At 29.9% G+C, this 18,598-nt stretch overlaps 1 protein-coding gene across 1 annotated transcript; it reads left to right on the plus strand.

Annotated features, from left to right (window-relative positions):
* Positions 1–14,876: 14,876 nt before the first annotated feature.
* Positions 14,877–17,865, plus strand: LOC125860997 (protein DETOXIFICATION 35-like). The gene is made up of 7 exons (XM_049541070.1): positions 14,877–15,201; positions 15,552–16,177; positions 16,285–16,341; positions 16,640–16,878; positions 16,986–17,104; positions 17,347–17,433; positions 17,652–17,865. The coding sequence occupies exons 1-7, from the start codon at positions 14,920–14,922 to the stop codon at positions 17,754–17,756; spliced, it is 1,515 nt and encodes a 504-aa protein (XP_049397027.1). The 5' UTR covers positions 14,877–14,919; the 3' UTR covers positions 17,757–17,865.
* The last annotated feature ends 733 nt before the right edge of the window (positions 17,866–18,598 follow it).

Below are 18,598 nucleotides of genomic sequence, written 5' to 3' on the forward strand. Positions count from 1 at the left end.
GAAAAAATCCAAAAATCTGAAAAAAAAATTCAAGGTTTATTATTTCGGTTTGATTTATAAATTTAAAAATTCGACACAATGGTTTGGTTTGGTATTTGAAAAACTCGAACCAATTCGAGGTTGAAAAACCCGAAAGTTTGGTTTGGTTTATAAATTTAAAATTTTTACACAAATGGTTTGATTTGATATTTGAAAAACTCAAACCAATTCAGTCATGTACACCATACGTAGGACCACAAAATAGAGTTATGATTGTTGAAGAAGGTTCTTGGATACTTCTTGATTGATGGTTTCAATTTTTAATCAAATGAGTTGCTATCTTCACAAGCAAATGATATACAAACAAAATTAGTTTTATAGAACTTTTGTCAATTATGTAAAACCAAAAAATATATGAATCTTGCGATTTAATTTCTAGCATCATTAGTTGTCGACATGCCACAAACAAGAATAGCATTGAAAATGGTCACAATCTAGATCTTAGCTAAATTACATAATAAATATTAAAAGAAAGATTCTTTACATAATAAAGTTTCACTTCGGAGTTTGGCAAGTAGAGTCCCGATTAATTCGAATCGCACATTGCATGGTTAATGATTGAAGAAATATTTCTACTTTTAATATTTGCCGAAAACATGTATACATATACTTTGAGATATGACAAATATTTTACTATGCACCTAAATACACTTAAAACTAGAGTCCGGAGCCAAAAAGGCAAAAAAAATTGCAAAAAATTCCAAAAAGGCACATCATATTTTTTTAAAACCAAAACGGCAAAATCGCTCCTGCCTGAGCGATTTTCCTCTAACACATATTAACGCCGTGTACTCCGTTAAAATAAAATCGCTGCCAGGGCAGCGATTTTTGTCCAATTTTTTTTTTCTTTTTTTTTTTCACTAAAATCGCTGGCATAGTAGCGATTTTTTAACTCTAATTCTTTTTTCTCCAACTAATATCGCTGCTATGGCAGCGTTTTCATAGAAAAAAAAATTGGCAGCTTTTTTGTAAAAACTTTTTTTTGGAAAATCGCTGCCTTGGCAGCGTTTTCCTTAATTTTTTTTTTAAGTTTTATGAAAGAACAATTATTTTTAAAAAAAATTGCTGACAGGGAGCCTGATTCCACCCAAAAATTTGGACTCGACGTAGAAATCATCAAAATTAGGCACGAACTTTAATCAGTGTCGAATTAGGCTTCCTTTTCAGCGATTTTTGTTAAAAAAATTATTTTTTAATAAAAACGTTGCCTTGTTTTCAAAACAAAAAAAAAATTAAGAAAAACGATTTTAAAAAAAAACTAAAAATTGAAGAGAAATGAATTTAAAAAAGGAAAAAAATTTAACTAAAAAGCTGCCAAGACAGCAATTTTCAACCATTTGACAGCTTTTTTATAAAAACTACATATATATCTTGAAATTGCTGCCTTGGCAGCGATTTTGGTGGAACTAGTTTTTTTAATAAAAAAAATCACTGCTTTGGCAGGGATTTTTGTAGAAATATTCTTTTATTATTTTTTTTTAAAAAAAAAATCGCAAAAATGCTGCACGGGCAGCAATTTAAAAAATAAATAAAAAATTTACCATCAGATGTTGACTAGTTGATAGAAATTTCAAAAAATAAAATAAAATAAAAGAATATTTCTACAAAAATCGCTGCCAAGGCAGCGATTTTTTTTTAAAAAGAAAACTAATTCCACCAAAATCGCTGCCTTTGGCAGCGATTTAGATATATATATATTTTTTATTAAAAAGCTGCCAAATTGCTGAAAATTGCTGCCTTGGCAGCTTTTTAGTTAATTTTTTTTTTTTTAAAATTCGTTTCTCTTCAATTTTTATTTTTTTTAAAAATCGTTTTTCTTAATTTTTTTTCCGTTTTGAAAACAAGGCAGCGTTTTTATTAAAAAATAATTTTTTTAACAAAAATCGCTGAAAAGGCAGCCTAATTCGACACTGATTAAAGTTCGTGCCTCATTTTGATGATTTCTACGTCGAGTCCAAATTTTTGGGTGGAATCAGGCTCCCTGTCAACAATTTTTTTTAAAAATAATTGTTCTTTCATAAAACTTTTAAAAAAAAATTAAGAAAATATTTTCAAATAAAAAAATAAAAAAATAAAGGAAAATGCTGCCAAGGCAGCGATTTTCCAAAAAAAAGTTTTTACAATAAAGCTGCCAAAATTTTTTTTTCAATGAAAACATTGTCATAGCAACGATATTAGTTGGAGGAAAAAAAATTAGAATTAAAAAATCGCTGTTGTGCCAGCGATTTTAGTGAAAAAAAAAGAAAAAAAAATTGGTCAAAAATCGCTGCCCTGGCAGCGATTTTATTTTAACGGAGTACACGGCGTTAATATGTGTCAGAGGAAAATCGCTCCGGCAAGAGCGATTTTGCCGTTTTGGTTTTAAACAAATATGATGTGCCCTTTTGGAATATTTTGCAATTTTTTTGCCCTTTTGGCTCTGGACTCCTTAAAACTATCTAGTGTGTTGGTTTAAAGGCTGCACACCTCTAAAGTGAGGGGACTAGTTAGTACATTAGTTTTATATTTTTATGTTTAGTAAAATTATCATACGAATTAATATTGGGTGACATGCTTTAACAAATGTGCATTAGCCATTGATGGTGCATCCGTCGTCCTCAAATCCTGAATTAACCTCTAGCGTCACCCCTAAATGAGTCCTCCATTGCACAATTCAAATTTTATCGAAGCTTCAATGTGAGCATCAATCAATTTATCCCTTTATTTTTTTTTTATAGAAAAATGGTGTTGACATTTATTCCAATGAATTCAATGAAGATAGATCGAATTGGCATATGCTTGAGGCGTCTTTTAATATTGCAAAGCTTTTTGTCTACAGAGTTTGGTGCCTGTAATTATTAAGTTTGGTCCAAAGAATCCCTTCAATATAGGAGTAGTACATACAATTAAAGGTGCCACTGTTTTGTACTTTGACACCTTTAATGCGATTTCTTTCTAAGTTTTATATGTATGTACACATAATTTATTATTTACTACTTTTTAAAACAATTTAAGTTTTACCTAAAATATGTTATCGTAAGAAGTATCGTGGATTTTAGATATTTGAATTGGTCTCCGTATGTAATTTTTACAATTCTCAATTCATGAACTATCTTAGAAATTGAGTTTCAAATCCAGACTGCAAATGACAACTTCTAAAATTAAGTGTCACGTTGTTTGATGTGCTAAAAATCCAATAATTTGCAATATTTAAAAAGAAGTTGTGGTAATTTATGCGGGTGATGTTTTATTTATATGAAAATAAAATAATTAATTCATTAGTTAAAGATTTGTTCACACATTCAAAATATCAATATTGCTATAAATTTTTTGGCATACGCCACCAGACCTAGGTTCATTTTCAACATGATATCAAATTAAATTCCATCTTAGTTTATTTTTTATTTGATATTAGGCCTTGGTCTTACGTTTTTAATATTTTTTTTTAATCCTTTCTTAGAAGTTTCACCCTTTTTGCTCTTTTAGTAATTCAATTTTTTTTTTATCATTTTCAACTGGCTCTTGTCAATTGTCCCCATCTTAAATTCTGTTATTTCCTTCAAATTTTATAACATATAGTATTTTGTCGGAATTAGCTGTCTTCCAATAATCGCCTTTTGGTATGTATTTGAATTTTTTTCGTTTCCCCTTCTGTTGGGATGTCAATTTAGGACTTTATTTAGGAAAATCATTAAATTTCTGAATATCTAAATTTGAATTATAGAATTCTTTTAACTTGTAATACTTTTTGTATAATTTGTGAATATCTAAATTTAAATTATAGAATTCTTTTAACTTGTAATAGTTTTTGTATAATTTTTGAATATCTAAATTTTAATTATAGAATTTAAAATTAGTTTCTCAATTTAACTTTTAAAATTAATTGACTTTCAAAAACTAAAATATGACAATTGTGTCAATTTCAATTTAAAAAAGATAAACCATCTACTTTTAAAATTGAGACGGTAAAAAATGGTAAAATTGAATAAAACATCTACATTTACACATAAAAATTGCAAGTTGTAATTTTAATATATATGTATTTTTTTAAATTGTTCAAAATACAAATAATCAGAAAATCACATTGTTACTTAAAAGAGCAACTTTCACATATAGCAAACACAAAAATCATATTTGTATGCTATAGATATAGTTTGCATAATTGCGCGCCATAGCAAACATAAATATGTATATTTCGCGATACATATACAAAAGAAAGCAGTTGTATATAATCTGTTTCTGTTTCGGTATACATATACAAAGGATCAATTGTATAATCTGTGATTGTATAAAGCGAGAAAGAGAGAAAGGCAAAAGAGAACTAGGCAGGGGAATATTTGTATTGTATAATTATAAGTGTATATGACGAAGATATATGTATTTGCATGTGTATATACAATTTTCTTTCGCTTTATACAAACAAAAACGCCATTTATACATTTATGTTTGTATAAGCAAGAGAGGCGAGGAAGAAATTGGCGAGCGAGATTTGGGGGAGTGGCGAGCGAGATCTGGGAGAGGGGAGCGAAAATATATGTATATATACAATTTTCTCTCGCTTTATACAAACACAAACGCATTTTATACATTTGCGTTTGTATAAAAAGCGAGAGAGGCGAGCGAGATTCACCAGGAGAGAGGCGAAATAACAACAGTTTGCTATGGGGTACAATTAAATCAAACTATGTTTATAACATTTAATTTGAATTAATAGTTTGCTATTATATACAATTTTCCCTACTTAAAATACTTGATAGGTGCTACTAAATGTAATTAATATTTTAAATTGAAAAAATTCAATTCAAATAAGTTACTAATATTATACAACTCTATAAATTTGTTGTTGTTGTTTTTTTTGTTGAAATTTTTCAATTCATGTTCAATATTAAGTTAACGTCATTTTAATTGAGTTTAAATTTAATTAATACCGTTACAATTCTATCAAGTTAAATGATCAAACTAGTAATGCTCGTATTTTTAAATCAATTTTTAATAAATTTAATTTTCTAATAACATAACAATTAACACTATATAAAACTAAATATGTAATATCAAATTCACTCAGAATCGACTTAACTCGATACTGTCGAAAAAAACTTGATTGAGCTCGAATCAACGTCCAAGAGTAGCTAAGTAAGATGAGAAAAACTATTTTACGTGAGCGTCGTAAATTATTAGATTTCTTGTATGTACAGAAGACTAGATTCATATGATCCTTTGTCCTTGCATGCATTGCACGTGATCTAACTTACCTTACACTAATATGACGTCGTTTTCAACTCCTCCTAAGTCATTAAATTGATTTTATGTGACAACAAAAACTATAAAAGGGTATTCTCTCCATCCTATTTTATATAAGTTACTCGACTTATCACGGAGTTTAAGAAAGAAAGAAATATTTTTAAAATTTGTGATCTAAATAAGTGATAGAAATGTGTGTGGCTATAAATCATTTTTATGTGTCGTATTTTTTAGACCGACTGAAAAGGAAATTAAGTCATCTAAATTGAGAGAGGGAGTACTTAAATATATAATAAACTCATAATTAAATGATCACCAAAAAGAATTCTTCTATATCATACTAATAGTCAAAGAATGAGGAAGAATTTCAAAGATGAGGGAATGGTGCACATTTTAAAGTCGTTTGATCATAAGAATTTTTTTGTACTTTCTTCGTTTTTTACTAAAAATATAATTCAAACAAAATTTTATTTTCAACTTTTAACTTTCTAAATATCAAATGAAGTAAAAAATATGTAGAAGCTTAAATGTCGAATGAATAGAATTTTTTGTTTAAACCTTCGACTAAACCAATAGAGTTATTCTTCTAATCTTCATCTTATGTTTACCCTATTTTCTAAAGAAATTTCTTTATTAGCATATATATACTTATCTTTTCTTAAGAAAATTCCAAATCTTTCTTGTTCTTTTCAATTAGTACCAAAAATATATATCCTTTAACTATTTCCATTATCACTAAAAAAAACGTACAACTTCTAAAGATAAGAAAGGCTTGTGAAGGATCACATTTTTTATGTTCCAAGTCTTCTTTTTATTCTCCTTTTAGGGTGAGTTTAGTGGGGAGAGTTTTTTTTTAAAAAAAATATTTGATTGTATAAAATATATTTTTATACAAAAACAAGTTTTTTTAATAAAATAAGGAAAATGACGTTTCTAATGAAGATAGGTAAATCAAGTTTCATAAGTAACTTCCACGTTATCTCCATCCACCCAACGTCCCTAACCGGCCTCAACTCTGGACTATTTCACCCTCACAATAAGTAAATGCTCTTGAGATATTAATTTATTATTTACTTAGTTACTAAAAATTAAAAAATAAGTAAAAAATTAAACTCTATTGTTTTTCGAGAAAAATATTTTTCTTCCTACCAAACACCACCCTAGCAAGGATATTTAAATGGTTGGTGTCCAAAAACCCAGCTCCTTTTTTTTTTTTTTTTGTCTTTTTCATTTGAAATAATTCAAAAATTTCCTTCCGGCTTAGCTTTATAACATAAACACAAAGCTAAATGATTAACAAGGAATTTTTCTCCTATTAGTTATAAAAAAAAAAGGTTAGTATTACTATAAGTCAAATCTAGAGTGAGGACTCTATAATAATTATTTATTAAAGTATTATTTTTTATTTATTTGTTATAAAATGTTTTATAATTGCTAAATCTTGGAATACAATACCCAAGAAATAGGGGGCCCTGTTAAGAGCGCACACTAAAACTTGAACTTAGCCTAGAGAAAGTGTATCGGTGATTTATAACAATAATATTAACAAACAAAGACAATGTCCTAAAGATTTTAAAATATTTTTTTAAAAAAGGAAAAATCTTTGCACATAAACCTAACTTGATTTTCTTCGTGATACTAAAAGAACCAATTTCTTTAATTGAAAAAAGAAAAGAAAATTTGCCATCTTAATTAACTGTATCCTCTTTACAGAAATTTAGATTATTCAACTAAATTAAACAAATTAATGAGTATGCTTAGAAAATCTCTTTTGGGCACAAACTGAAAGACTAAAACTACTTGTAAGCACATGCGGAATCAGGTAGTGCCCGAGGGGATTCAATGTTACTATAGTTTTGTGTATGGTTGCATGCATATTGTTATATATTCAAAATTGTGAGGATGCATGCATATTGTACGTTGAACTTATAATTGTTAAAATAAAGACGTACAAGAAAATAAAGTAACATCATAAAACATAATATCTTCGTTGAAATATAAAGAAGGAAACATGTACTTAAATAAAGTTATACAACACATTGTTCACGATTTCTTTTAGAAATATCCAAAAATAATAATAAAAGTACTACTACTAGATTGAATTAGACGGTAAGGAAAATGTTACAATTAGTAGGATCAGTTATTAAAGAAATATTTAAAGCACATATTAATTATAATTTATGTATATGTACGAAGACTTTATCTGAAAAAATTGAAATTGAAAAATCTGACTATAATTTTATTAATTTATAAATTTACATATCCAATACAAATAATTCAATTTAATAATTAAAAAATTCGAAACAACGCGGTCCGTACACCCCTGTATAGAAGAATAACACAGTTGTGGAGGAAGGTTCTTGGATACTTCTTGTGCAAAAATATATTTGTCACTATATATCCTCACAAGCTCTAATGTATACAAACAGTAACTCGAAATAATTTTGCAACTAGTTCTGTCAAATGCTTTTAGGTATTACTAATACTTGTATAATTCTGACCATTTCCTCGTAGTTTTGTCTCAAATATATAAACGTTTATTAAAATAACATTTTTTTATTTACATTATTTAACACAAAATATAAACAAAAAATCACTTATTTAACAAGTTAATGGGTGTGGGTGTTTGCAACAAATTTTAAACATATGGAAAATAAATAAACTACACAAATAAAATATGAAAAAACATAACATTATTGATAAATATGCGGGTAAAATTTTGTTCCTCCCTTGATTCTATTCTCCTAAGATTTATCCATGATTCGAGGGCCATTAGTGGCGTATTTCTCGAACTAGAATGATTTAGATTTAAAATCTATATGAATATTCCATGACTTTTGTGGAATATTCGAGATCTTGATCTTTAAAAATACCCAAGAGTTTATGGGATATTTTGAGATGCCTTTTAAGGGAATTTAGTATCTTTTATATAGGCATAAACTAGGGTTTATGGACGTTGAGTAGCCTCTAAGAATTCTAATTGAAATTGAACACATCTTCTAGAATCCTAATTCGAATTGAACTTGTAGAGTTCGCAAAATTTCAATATCTACCTGGAATTTTGAGATTCATGTATAAATACATTTTTTTGTGTGCATTAAAAAATTGATGTGAACAGTGAATCACTATTGTACCTGAAAGCTGGTCCTAGTACTGCTAACTTCATCTTGAATGCATTATTGGATAAATGTATGTTCAAAAGAGGAAGACTTAAGTCATTCACGGCCCTTTAAAGTTGTCCGCATAATTTATTTAAACACCTCAACTAAAGTTTGTACCTATTGAACACCTATACCCTTTAAAATTGATATCTATTTGACACTTTTTTAACAATCAGCCCAAAATATGAGATGTGTGTAATACACTTGCTGTGACATGACAAATTGATCAATTAAATGATGACAAGTGTAATTTAAATCTAAATGTATTTTAAAAATGAAATTCTAAAAAATAACTATTTTTGTCTATTATAATTATTTTTTAAAAAAACTAACTAAAATGTTAAAAATGATTTTTCTAAAAAAAGTCACCTATACACCCACGCCACCAGTCCTCTTCGTCAAATCATGTACTATCACTTTCCCCGACGGTATTGTGATCACAATGAGTAAGCCTTGCCTCTTCGCCCCAAGTAGTATGACATGGTTGCGCGCGCACCCAAGCTAAAAATTAATTCCCCTTTCAATCGAATAGCATCAACAGTTTTCACTCATTCCATTCATTTTCTTTCCATTACTAATCATTTATTACAATTATATGAAAAATAATTAATTTTTGTCGGAAAAAAATGTTATCTTCATCGGGAAAATGGAGTTATGCCAGAAAATATAAAACTTAGATCTATGTAATAACTAAAAAATAAAAGAAGGAAAAAACCAAAAAGAGTTGGAGAGACTGACAGAGGGGGTGTGGGGAAGAAGACGATTTTACTTCTTCTTTTTTTCATTTCTTTTTGTTAATTAATTTTAAAAAATATTAGCAGTATAAGTTGGAAAATAAATAAAAAATAAAAAATCAACTGTTTAACTCTCTTAAGGAGGGTGGAACACAATTTTTTAGCCATGTCAACATTTTGTATTTAATTGGAATGACTTTTGAACAAATAAGGTGTTCAATAGGTACAGGCCTTAATTGAGGTGTCTAAGTGAAATATGCAGATAACTTTGAGTGGCTGTGGATGACTTAGGCCAAAGAGGAAAATAAAATGTGTTATGGTATGTATGACCATTATATTTAACTAATTACTTATATATAGAAGATTTCTTAAATGAAATTTCTCTCTAGATATGCATAACACATCAACAGGCTTTTAGCTTGACTTTAGCTGATATATATGTTTTTCAATTTTAAATGTGCACAAATATACACTTAAACTTATATTAATTTATAAAAAAAAATAGATACATGTCATATATAGCTAGTGTTTTATGTGGCGATTCAAGTTCTATTTGACAATTCGTGTCCTAGTAAATTTTTCCGGAGAGAAATTACAGAAATAATTTGACTTATATTATATGACTAATTTATCTAAAAGTTTTTTAATTTTTTTTTTGTAAAAAAAAAAAACTTTGGAAAGACTTCACTTTATAATTAATTAGTATTATATTAGGTCTTAATACACCTCCTTACATAGAGAGCCTACTTTTTCTTTCAGTATTTTTTTTAGATAACGATGAGGATTAAATTCAGAACCTATACATGCTTTAATATCATATTAAATTGTATAATTAACTTATTTTAAACATTGAAAATGTCAAAGCACCTGCATTTTTCAATTACTTAATTAATATATTATACTTCCTCTGGTCCAAAATAAATGAATTTCTCACACTTCTTCCATGGTCCAAAAAAAAAAATTCTAAGTCAAATATATATGAATTATTTTTAAAGAAATTACCCGTCTCTTTAATGGATTTTCAACTATTTCTAGTTTTTCTTTAACTTTTTTTTTTTGGAAAAAATCAAAAGAAAAGTATAGATATATATTACTCTTAAATTCATGTCTAACTAACTTTCTTAAAAATGTGTCACATCCGAAAATTCATTTATTTTTATGACAATATTTATCTATCCAGTATTATAAGACAACAGAACTAATATTTCAAGTCATCCTCATTCTATTAGTTTTTGGAGGCCCAAAATTGAAGATTTGGTTCTTCTTTATGGGCTTCCTACTTTCACTCCTCTATAAGATTGACAACCCGAAGAGAAAAGAGAGAGATACATTATGATCCACCCGAGATGATCAATAATAATAACATACTCAATGTAATTGTACAAATAGAATCTAGAAGGATGGTGTATACATAATTTTTCCCCTAAAGATAGAGAGACTGTTCCGATAGATCCTTAACTCAAGTGGAGCATACCAAAAACAAGTATGATTGTCAGAGAGATCCACCTTGTGAAAATGTAATGTGCTAAAAAAGTTTGTTACTTTGAAAAATGTAAAATCATTTTTTTAAAAAAAAGAAGAGAAGATGAGAAACACTATTATATGAAACAAGAAATGTAAAGAGAAAAGAGCTAACTTTCTTCTATCTTCCAAATGTGAATATTCAAATGTACATAGTTAATTATCATTAAATTTAATGTTTCTATAGGTCTTACCGACATTTACAAAGAGTATTAAAATATAATTGTCATTAGTAATTATCTTTATTTTATATATTTAAGGACAATTAAGCTATTGTCGTTAATTAATTGTTACTTAAACTTATTTTTTATGTAGTGGTTATTGTACATATAATAAAGAGAGTCTGGAGTCTAAAGGGCAAAAAAAATTGCCAAAAATTTCAAAGGGGCACATCAATTTTTTTTGAACCAAAAAGGCAAAAAAGCTTCTGACGTAGCGATTTTTTCTTCTGACACCATTACTCCGTTAAAAGAATCAAAATCGCTGACCTGCCAACGATTTTCTCCAAAAATTTTTTTTCATATTTTTAAGAACATCGTTACCCGTGCAACATTTTGCGCAATTTAAAAAATAAATAAATATAAAATCCCCGCTATGACAACGTTTTTATATTAAAAAAAAATTAAAATTAAAATTAGCATCGCTCCATAGGTAGCAATTTTAGTAAAAAATATTTTTTTTAAAATGCCAAGGCAGCGATTGTCACACCCCTTTTCGCGCACGGCGGCAAGGGTTTTTCCAATTTAAGTGACGGTATTGACTTAGGGATTATTTTATTTTTCGGAGTCGCCACTTGGAATTGAGTTGTGGTGTTCCAAGTCACCTTTTTGTTTAATCCCTAATCAAAAGGAAATGACTCTTTGTTGGTCTGCGAACTAGAAATTCGGGTAAGGAATTCTGTTGACCGAGGGGAAGGTATTAGACATCCATCAAGTCCCGTGGTTCTAGCACGGTCACTTTTATTGACTCATACTTATTCTAAATTATTATTATTATTATTATTATTATTATTATTTTGGATACATTATTATAGGCCATGGTTTGCTTTTTTTTTTATTTGTTGAATTTTATTAGTCTGAACCTAGATGCGTAACTGCATTCTTGGTTTTGATAGTTAGAGGCATAACCGTCTTTTTCTCTTGAGTACCTCACACTTAATAATCTCAGTTTGCACCTCTTGGTTTGAATTAATAAAAATTAATTATTAAAACAATTTGGCCAAGGTGCGTAACCGCATCCTTGTGAAAAATTAATTATTAAAATAATTTGGACATGGTGCGTAACTGCATCCTTGAGTTTTTTAACTATCTCAAAAAGATGTGGAACCACATTCTTAATTGAGATGAAATTTAATTACTATTGTTACATGAACTAACAAAGATAAAAAAAAAAAATTATATATATTTTTTAATACACAATGAGTTATTCTTATAATGATTGTCAATATACTACATTAAAAATATTTCCTTAAATATTAGAATAAATAGTTTGAACATTCTAAAGATCTTCATTGTTTAGTGATATGTAAGATTCAAATAATTATATTTCAACATTATAATATCAAAATTAAACACACATAAAGTTCGAGCAATTTCATAACATTGAAGTCAAGTCTTATGTAATCATGAAATAAAACTATACAAAATTAAATTAAATTGAGTGTTACCTTTTGCGAAAATTCAATTCACAAAAAGGAAACAATCCTAATAAGGAACCACAAATTCGAAATCACGAAAGTGAATCTCGACCTCACTTTTTACAAATTGCACGTGTTGCTTGGGTGTGTTGTAATAGTGTAATTGGTGGTGTAGGTGAGTGTTTGTATTTGAAAGAAAAAATGGTTTTTGATCTTTTTTTTTTTCCTTTTCGTATTGCTGTGTTCTGCCTTCTTCTTTTTTTCTTTTTCTTTTTGTTGGTTTCTGTACGTTTTTTTTGTGGTGTTGTGCAGAATATAGGAAGGGTTGTTCTTTTTGAGGGGGAAGTGGGGGGTGTGAGTGGAGTTGAGGAATTGGGATAATGGGGTGTAGTATAGGTGGGTTGGGGTAGTGGGTATAGGTTATTATTTTTATTTTTTTTTATAATATAATAATAAAAATATTAATTAATTGTTTTGAATTAATAAAATATAAGAAATGTCAAATAGCTAGTCTAAAAATATAATTAAGAAACACTAGCTTATTTATTAAATCTAAATTAAAAGAAAATACATAGTTTTTTTTTTTGTTATTTTCAAATCTTCTTAAAAATAAAGATTATTACTAAAATCGCTGTGAAGGCAGCGATTTCTAAAAAAAAAAATTTGTTTTTTCTAAAATCGCTACGTGTGGAGCGATGCTAATTTTATTTTATTTTTATAATTTTTTTTTTATAAAAATATTTATTTATTTTTTAAAAAATATTTGTGAAAAACGCTGCACAGGCAGCGATGTTTTTTTAAAAAAGGAATTGTTTTTTTGGACAAACTCGCTGGTAGGTCAGCGATTTTGATTCTTTTGACGGAGTAACGGCGCCAGAAAAAAATCGCTACGTCAGGAGCGTTTTTGCTCTTTTGGTTAAAAAAAAATTGATGTGCCCCTTTGAAATTTTTGGCAAAATTTTTTGCCCTTTAGGCTCCGGACTCATAATAAAAACGAGTGATAGAAGATAATGCGCAATAATGAAGATTTAATTATGTAGTACTCCCTTCTCCCATATTAGTTGATTATCTTATTAAAAATAATTGTCCATATTAGTTGTCACCTTACTAAATCAAGAAAACATTAATTAAAATTTTTCTATATTACCTAGCAATTAATTCTTTTTGAAAGTTCTTACATTTGTTTGTAAAATTTCAAGAAGTTTTTAAAAGGCGTGAATAGTAAAATTATTTTTTTATTTATGATTTCTTAATATGTGTGTAAAAGGAAAATGATCAACTAACATAAAACGGAGGGAGTAATGAATTTGCACACTAATTAGTTTTATAACAAAATCAAATTGTTTATTTTTCACCTTTTCTTTTAAATCTTGGGATAAGGGTTTGAAAAAATATCTCAACTTTGGTCGGATTTGCTGTTGCGATACTAAACTTTCATAAGAACGTATTACATCCCTAGACTATTTAATACCGTATTTTTTACCCCTGAACTATTTAATAGTGTATTTTAAAGGTATATATGTACTCACGTGGACACATTACTATTTATAATTTTACATTATTTTTTATGTCCATGTGGACAAATATATATGTTTAAAATACGGTAATAAATAGTCCAGGGAGGTAATAGGTCCTCATGAAAGTTTAGTATCACAAGAGTAAATCCGACCAAAATTGAGATATTTTTCAGACCTTTATTCCTTAAATCTCCAATCAAAAGAAATGTACACATCAAATTGGAAAAATTGGAGGGATAATTTACACAAATTTATCATTAAATTATTATTATCATTATTTTTTTTAAAAAAACATAGGAGTACTTTATTGTGTTCTTTTGTTTCTACTTACCAGTCACATTGGTTGCACAACTTGCGCACTCCCCATTCTTTCATCGCTCCAACTATTACAACAATTAAAAAAAAATAAAATAATCTATAGCAATAAATAAAATATTAAAAAAACCACAAAAATCAAATTTAACGTTTATATATTTCTATATTTTTCATAATCTCAGAACATAAAACGTTAAATAAATTCTTTTGTTTTGTAGTTCATAAGTGAGTCTCAATAATCCGAATTCCCTTAAAAAGGTAGTTGGCTGAAGTTTGTGGAATGGTAAGTAGCACGCACCAAAATCATTTAATGTACTATGGGGGTTGGTCAAAAACTGTTCAGTCAATTTTTAACAATTTAGTTGATTGACTATTTGAACTTTGATATTTTTGGTGAGGATTCGAGTATCACCTTATAATTAGGAGCGGAGCTTGTGAAGACCGACCCTATACCAATAACTTCTGTTCAAATAATGTGTTTTGTAATATATACAAATATTAAATTTAGAACCTAATTATCAACACCAGAAATAGTTATTGTAAAATTCAGAACTCATAAGATTAAAATTTCGACTTTCCCTACGTGAGTAATCACCTCTCCATTTCCCCTTCCCCTACTCCCAATTATTAAATTAAAATAAAAAAAATACGTGGGACCCATTACTGATCCTAGGTGGCAGTGATGTGGACCAATCAACATACAGCTTTTTTGCTTATATTAAAGATGGAAGATCATTTGAAATTTTGAAGTGTAACTTGAAGTGTTTACCTTCACAATGGAGACACCATTGCTGAATGGCTACTCCGGCGAACACAACCAGCTTGTTGGTGCGGACGGGGACTACCGTCCTGCAAAAAGTATTAAGGATTGGTGGGCAATTTTGTGCGTGGAGACATTGAAGCTGTGGAGAATAGGAGGTCCTATAGCATTCAACATAATCTGCCAATATGGAGTGAATTCCCTTACAAATATATTTGTTGGACATCTTGGAAATATTGAGCTCTCCGCTATTTCTATTGCTCAGACTGTTATTAGTACTTTCTCTTTTGGCTTCATGGTTAGCTCTCTCTTTCCCTTCTCATCTTATTTAAAACGCACAATACATAAACATATACAGTACTTTAACTTGGTCTTATTTGATATTTATGTTCTCCAACTTTGTGCACACGTAAACACTTAAACTTATATATAATTGAACAAATAGACATACACGTCCTACAAGGCATTCTACATGAATTATGTCAATATATGTATCTACTTGTTCAATTTTATACAAGTTTAAGTACTAAAATGAATTCTACATGAACAGAACAAAAGATTTATACTCGACAAAACTAGCTTGGGATTCAATTATAGTTGTATCTATCATGTATGGTTGAATAATCTTTCGACTTGCTTTAATTTCAGATGGGAATGGGTAGTGCATTGGAGACACTATGTGGACAGGCATATGGAGCAGGGCAAGTTCACATGTTGGGAGTTTATATGCAACGATCCATCATAATCCTGCTTGCTACTTGTGTCTTTCTATTGCCCATTTACTTATTCACGACTCCAGTCCTCGTGTTGCTAGGCCAAGAAACGGCAATCGCGGAGCTCTCTGGAAGATATACCATGTTACTCATCCCCCAGTTGTTTTCACTTGCTATCAATTTCCCTACTTCCAAATTTCTTCAAGCTCAGAGTAAAGTGGATGTTCTCGCTGGGATTGGATTCGCGGCTGTGCTGGTGCACGCTGTGTTCCTCTGGCTCTTTATATACACACTTGAATGGGGTACTAATGGTGCTGCTATAGCCTTTGATCTCACGAATTGGCTTACTGCAATAGCTCAATTAGGATATGTTGTTGGATGGTGTAAGGATGGGTGGAAAGGGTTATCGTGGGCAGCATTCAACGAGATTTGGGCATTTGTGAGACTTTCTATTGCTTCAGCTGTTATGTTATGCCTTGAGATTTGGTACATGATGAGTATTATTCTCCTTGTTGGCCATCTTAACAACGCCGTGATAGCAGTTGGATCCATTTCAATCTGGTGAGTACAGATAGATATGTTTAAGCTCGTTGAGTCAAGCTTGTTGTGCATCTATTGGTGAGATTTCAAGTTCATTTCTGATTCGTGTTAAATTTTGTGTTTTACAGTATGAACATCAATGGATGGGAGAGCATGCTTTTCATTGGAATTAATGCTGCCATAAGGTAATATAAATATGTCTTGACGGTTAATAGAACAAGTAGTCATAGTGCTGTGGTAGTATTATTTGGCTGTAGTACTGTTCTGTTACTATCTGTTGCTTTGTTTACTATATATAGTCTCTTTTATACTTTCATTACGTCTTTTTAGTCTGTTTCTGTCTTGAGTCGAGGGACTATTGTAAACAGTCTCACTAGCTCACCTCTGAGGTAGAGGAAAGGTCTACGTACAGTTTACCCTCCCCAGACCCCACTCTGTGGGAATACATTGGATATTGTTGTTGACTTGTTAATTTTCCAACAGCATCCGAGTCTCAAATGAACTCGGGCAAGGACATCCAAGAGCTACCAAATACTCAGTCTACATCACGGTGTTTCAGTCCCTCCTAATAGGGATACTCTGCATGGTAATTGTACTAGTAGCTAGAGATCATCTGGCCATTATCTTTTCAAACAGCAAGGAGATGCAAGAAGCTGTTGCTGATCTTGCTTACCTTCTAGGGATCACCATGGTTCTTAATAGTGTTCAGCCGGTTATATCAGGTATATATTGTTTTGCTTCAACATTTCTGTGTTTAATTATGGATCTAATACTGCTTCAGAACACCAATATAACGATCTATTTATCGTGCTTTTTTTCATGCTTGCAGGGGTTGCTATTGGAGGTGGATGGCAAGCTTTAGTAGCTTATATCAATCTTGGTTGCTATTATGTTTTTGGACTCCCTCTAGGATATCTTCTTGGTTATGTAGCAAAATTAGGAACAAAGGTAACCAATATTTCTATGTTCTTGTCAGTTTAATGGAGTTGATTTATCAGGTGATCACTCAACTAATAGTTATTATATCAGACAATCACTTTCTTTGTTCAAGAAAATTGGAAATCAACAAGAAAAAATGACTTTCTGAGATAATAACTACGTATATTGTCACTTACAGGAATCTCCTGCTGAATTGTGTTTGTTCACATTGCTTCACTAACAGCTTTTAAATTATGTTACGCGTCGTGCAGGGACTTTGGTTAGGGATGATAGCAGGGGCAGCTTTGCAGACTCTTCTACTCTTGATTATACTGTACAAGACTAACTGGAACAAGGAGGTATGTCAAATGGCAAAAAATGTGTTGGTGGTATTTCATTCTTTTGCATATAACAAAATAAGAAGGCCTAAAATATTAAAACAAATAGAGTAGGTGATTTTGGTTTGGGATTTTTATAACCATGAAATTGACTCTTCACCAATTGACATACATGATGTTACTAGTACTAATATACTAGTATTACAAGTTGTGTCATAGTAACGAAAGTTGAATTACAGGTTAACGACACGACGGAGCGTATGCGCAAGTGGGGAGGTCAAGATTTTGAAACACAGAAATCTACAGATGGACAGTTAACTATTGAGAATGGTGGTGTAGCTTAAGTTTATGATTGATGGAAATATGTATTTTTCATGTTTATGTTTGAGTTGGAAACTTGCAAATCTGTTTCTTTTGTTATGGACTCGCAATAGAAATGTGGATTTTCAAATAGTACAATTATTTGTAAATTCTTTATATCCTTTTGTGGTAAAAGCCAAAGGTAAGAGACAAACTTAGTTTTCGGTTCGAGCACTGGAGCCTTTGATTTGGAGAAAATCTACTTAGGAGTGCCACCTCGTGGACAATTTGGATTTAGTCTAAAGCTTCAATGCAGGCTCCAACACTAAGCGAAAACCCAAAAAAAAGAAGAGGTAATTAAAAGACCTAACACCGTTTATATGAATTGATGAAGGTTGGTGGACGTTATAAAAGACCTAACGCCGTCTTCTTAGAGGGTGTGGGAACACATAAATTAACAACACAAACACATGTTTATTGTTTGTGGAGGCATTTACCAGTTTCACGTGCAAAGATCCCTATTTTTATACTTCGGGTGTGTTTGGTATGAAGGAAAATATTTTCCATGGAAAATGGTTTCCTGGAAAATGTTTTCCTGGAAAACAAGTTGATTTTTGACTTATTTTCTCATGTTTGGTTGGTGAGTAGAAAATATTTTTCGGAAAAATTTTTAGTATTTGATTTATGAATGAAAAATATTTTTGAGAAATATCTTTTATTTTAACTAGAGTAGAAAATAAATTTTGAAATTGAAAATATTTTTTAAAAACAAACTTAATTTTTTTGGGGGGTGAGGCCTGGTAGGGGGTGCGTGGGGTGGGGGATGGTAGGGGATGGGTGGGGAGGGGTCGAGGGTTGGGGTGAAAAAATAAATTTTTGAAGTTGA

This window comes from Solanum stenotomum, chromosome 3 (genome assembly GCF_019186545.1).
Source record: "Solanum stenotomum isolate F172 chromosome 3, ASM1918654v1, whole genome shotgun sequence".
Lineage (NCBI taxonomy): Eukaryota > Viridiplantae > Streptophyta > Magnoliopsida > Solanales > Solanaceae > Solanum > Solanum stenotomum.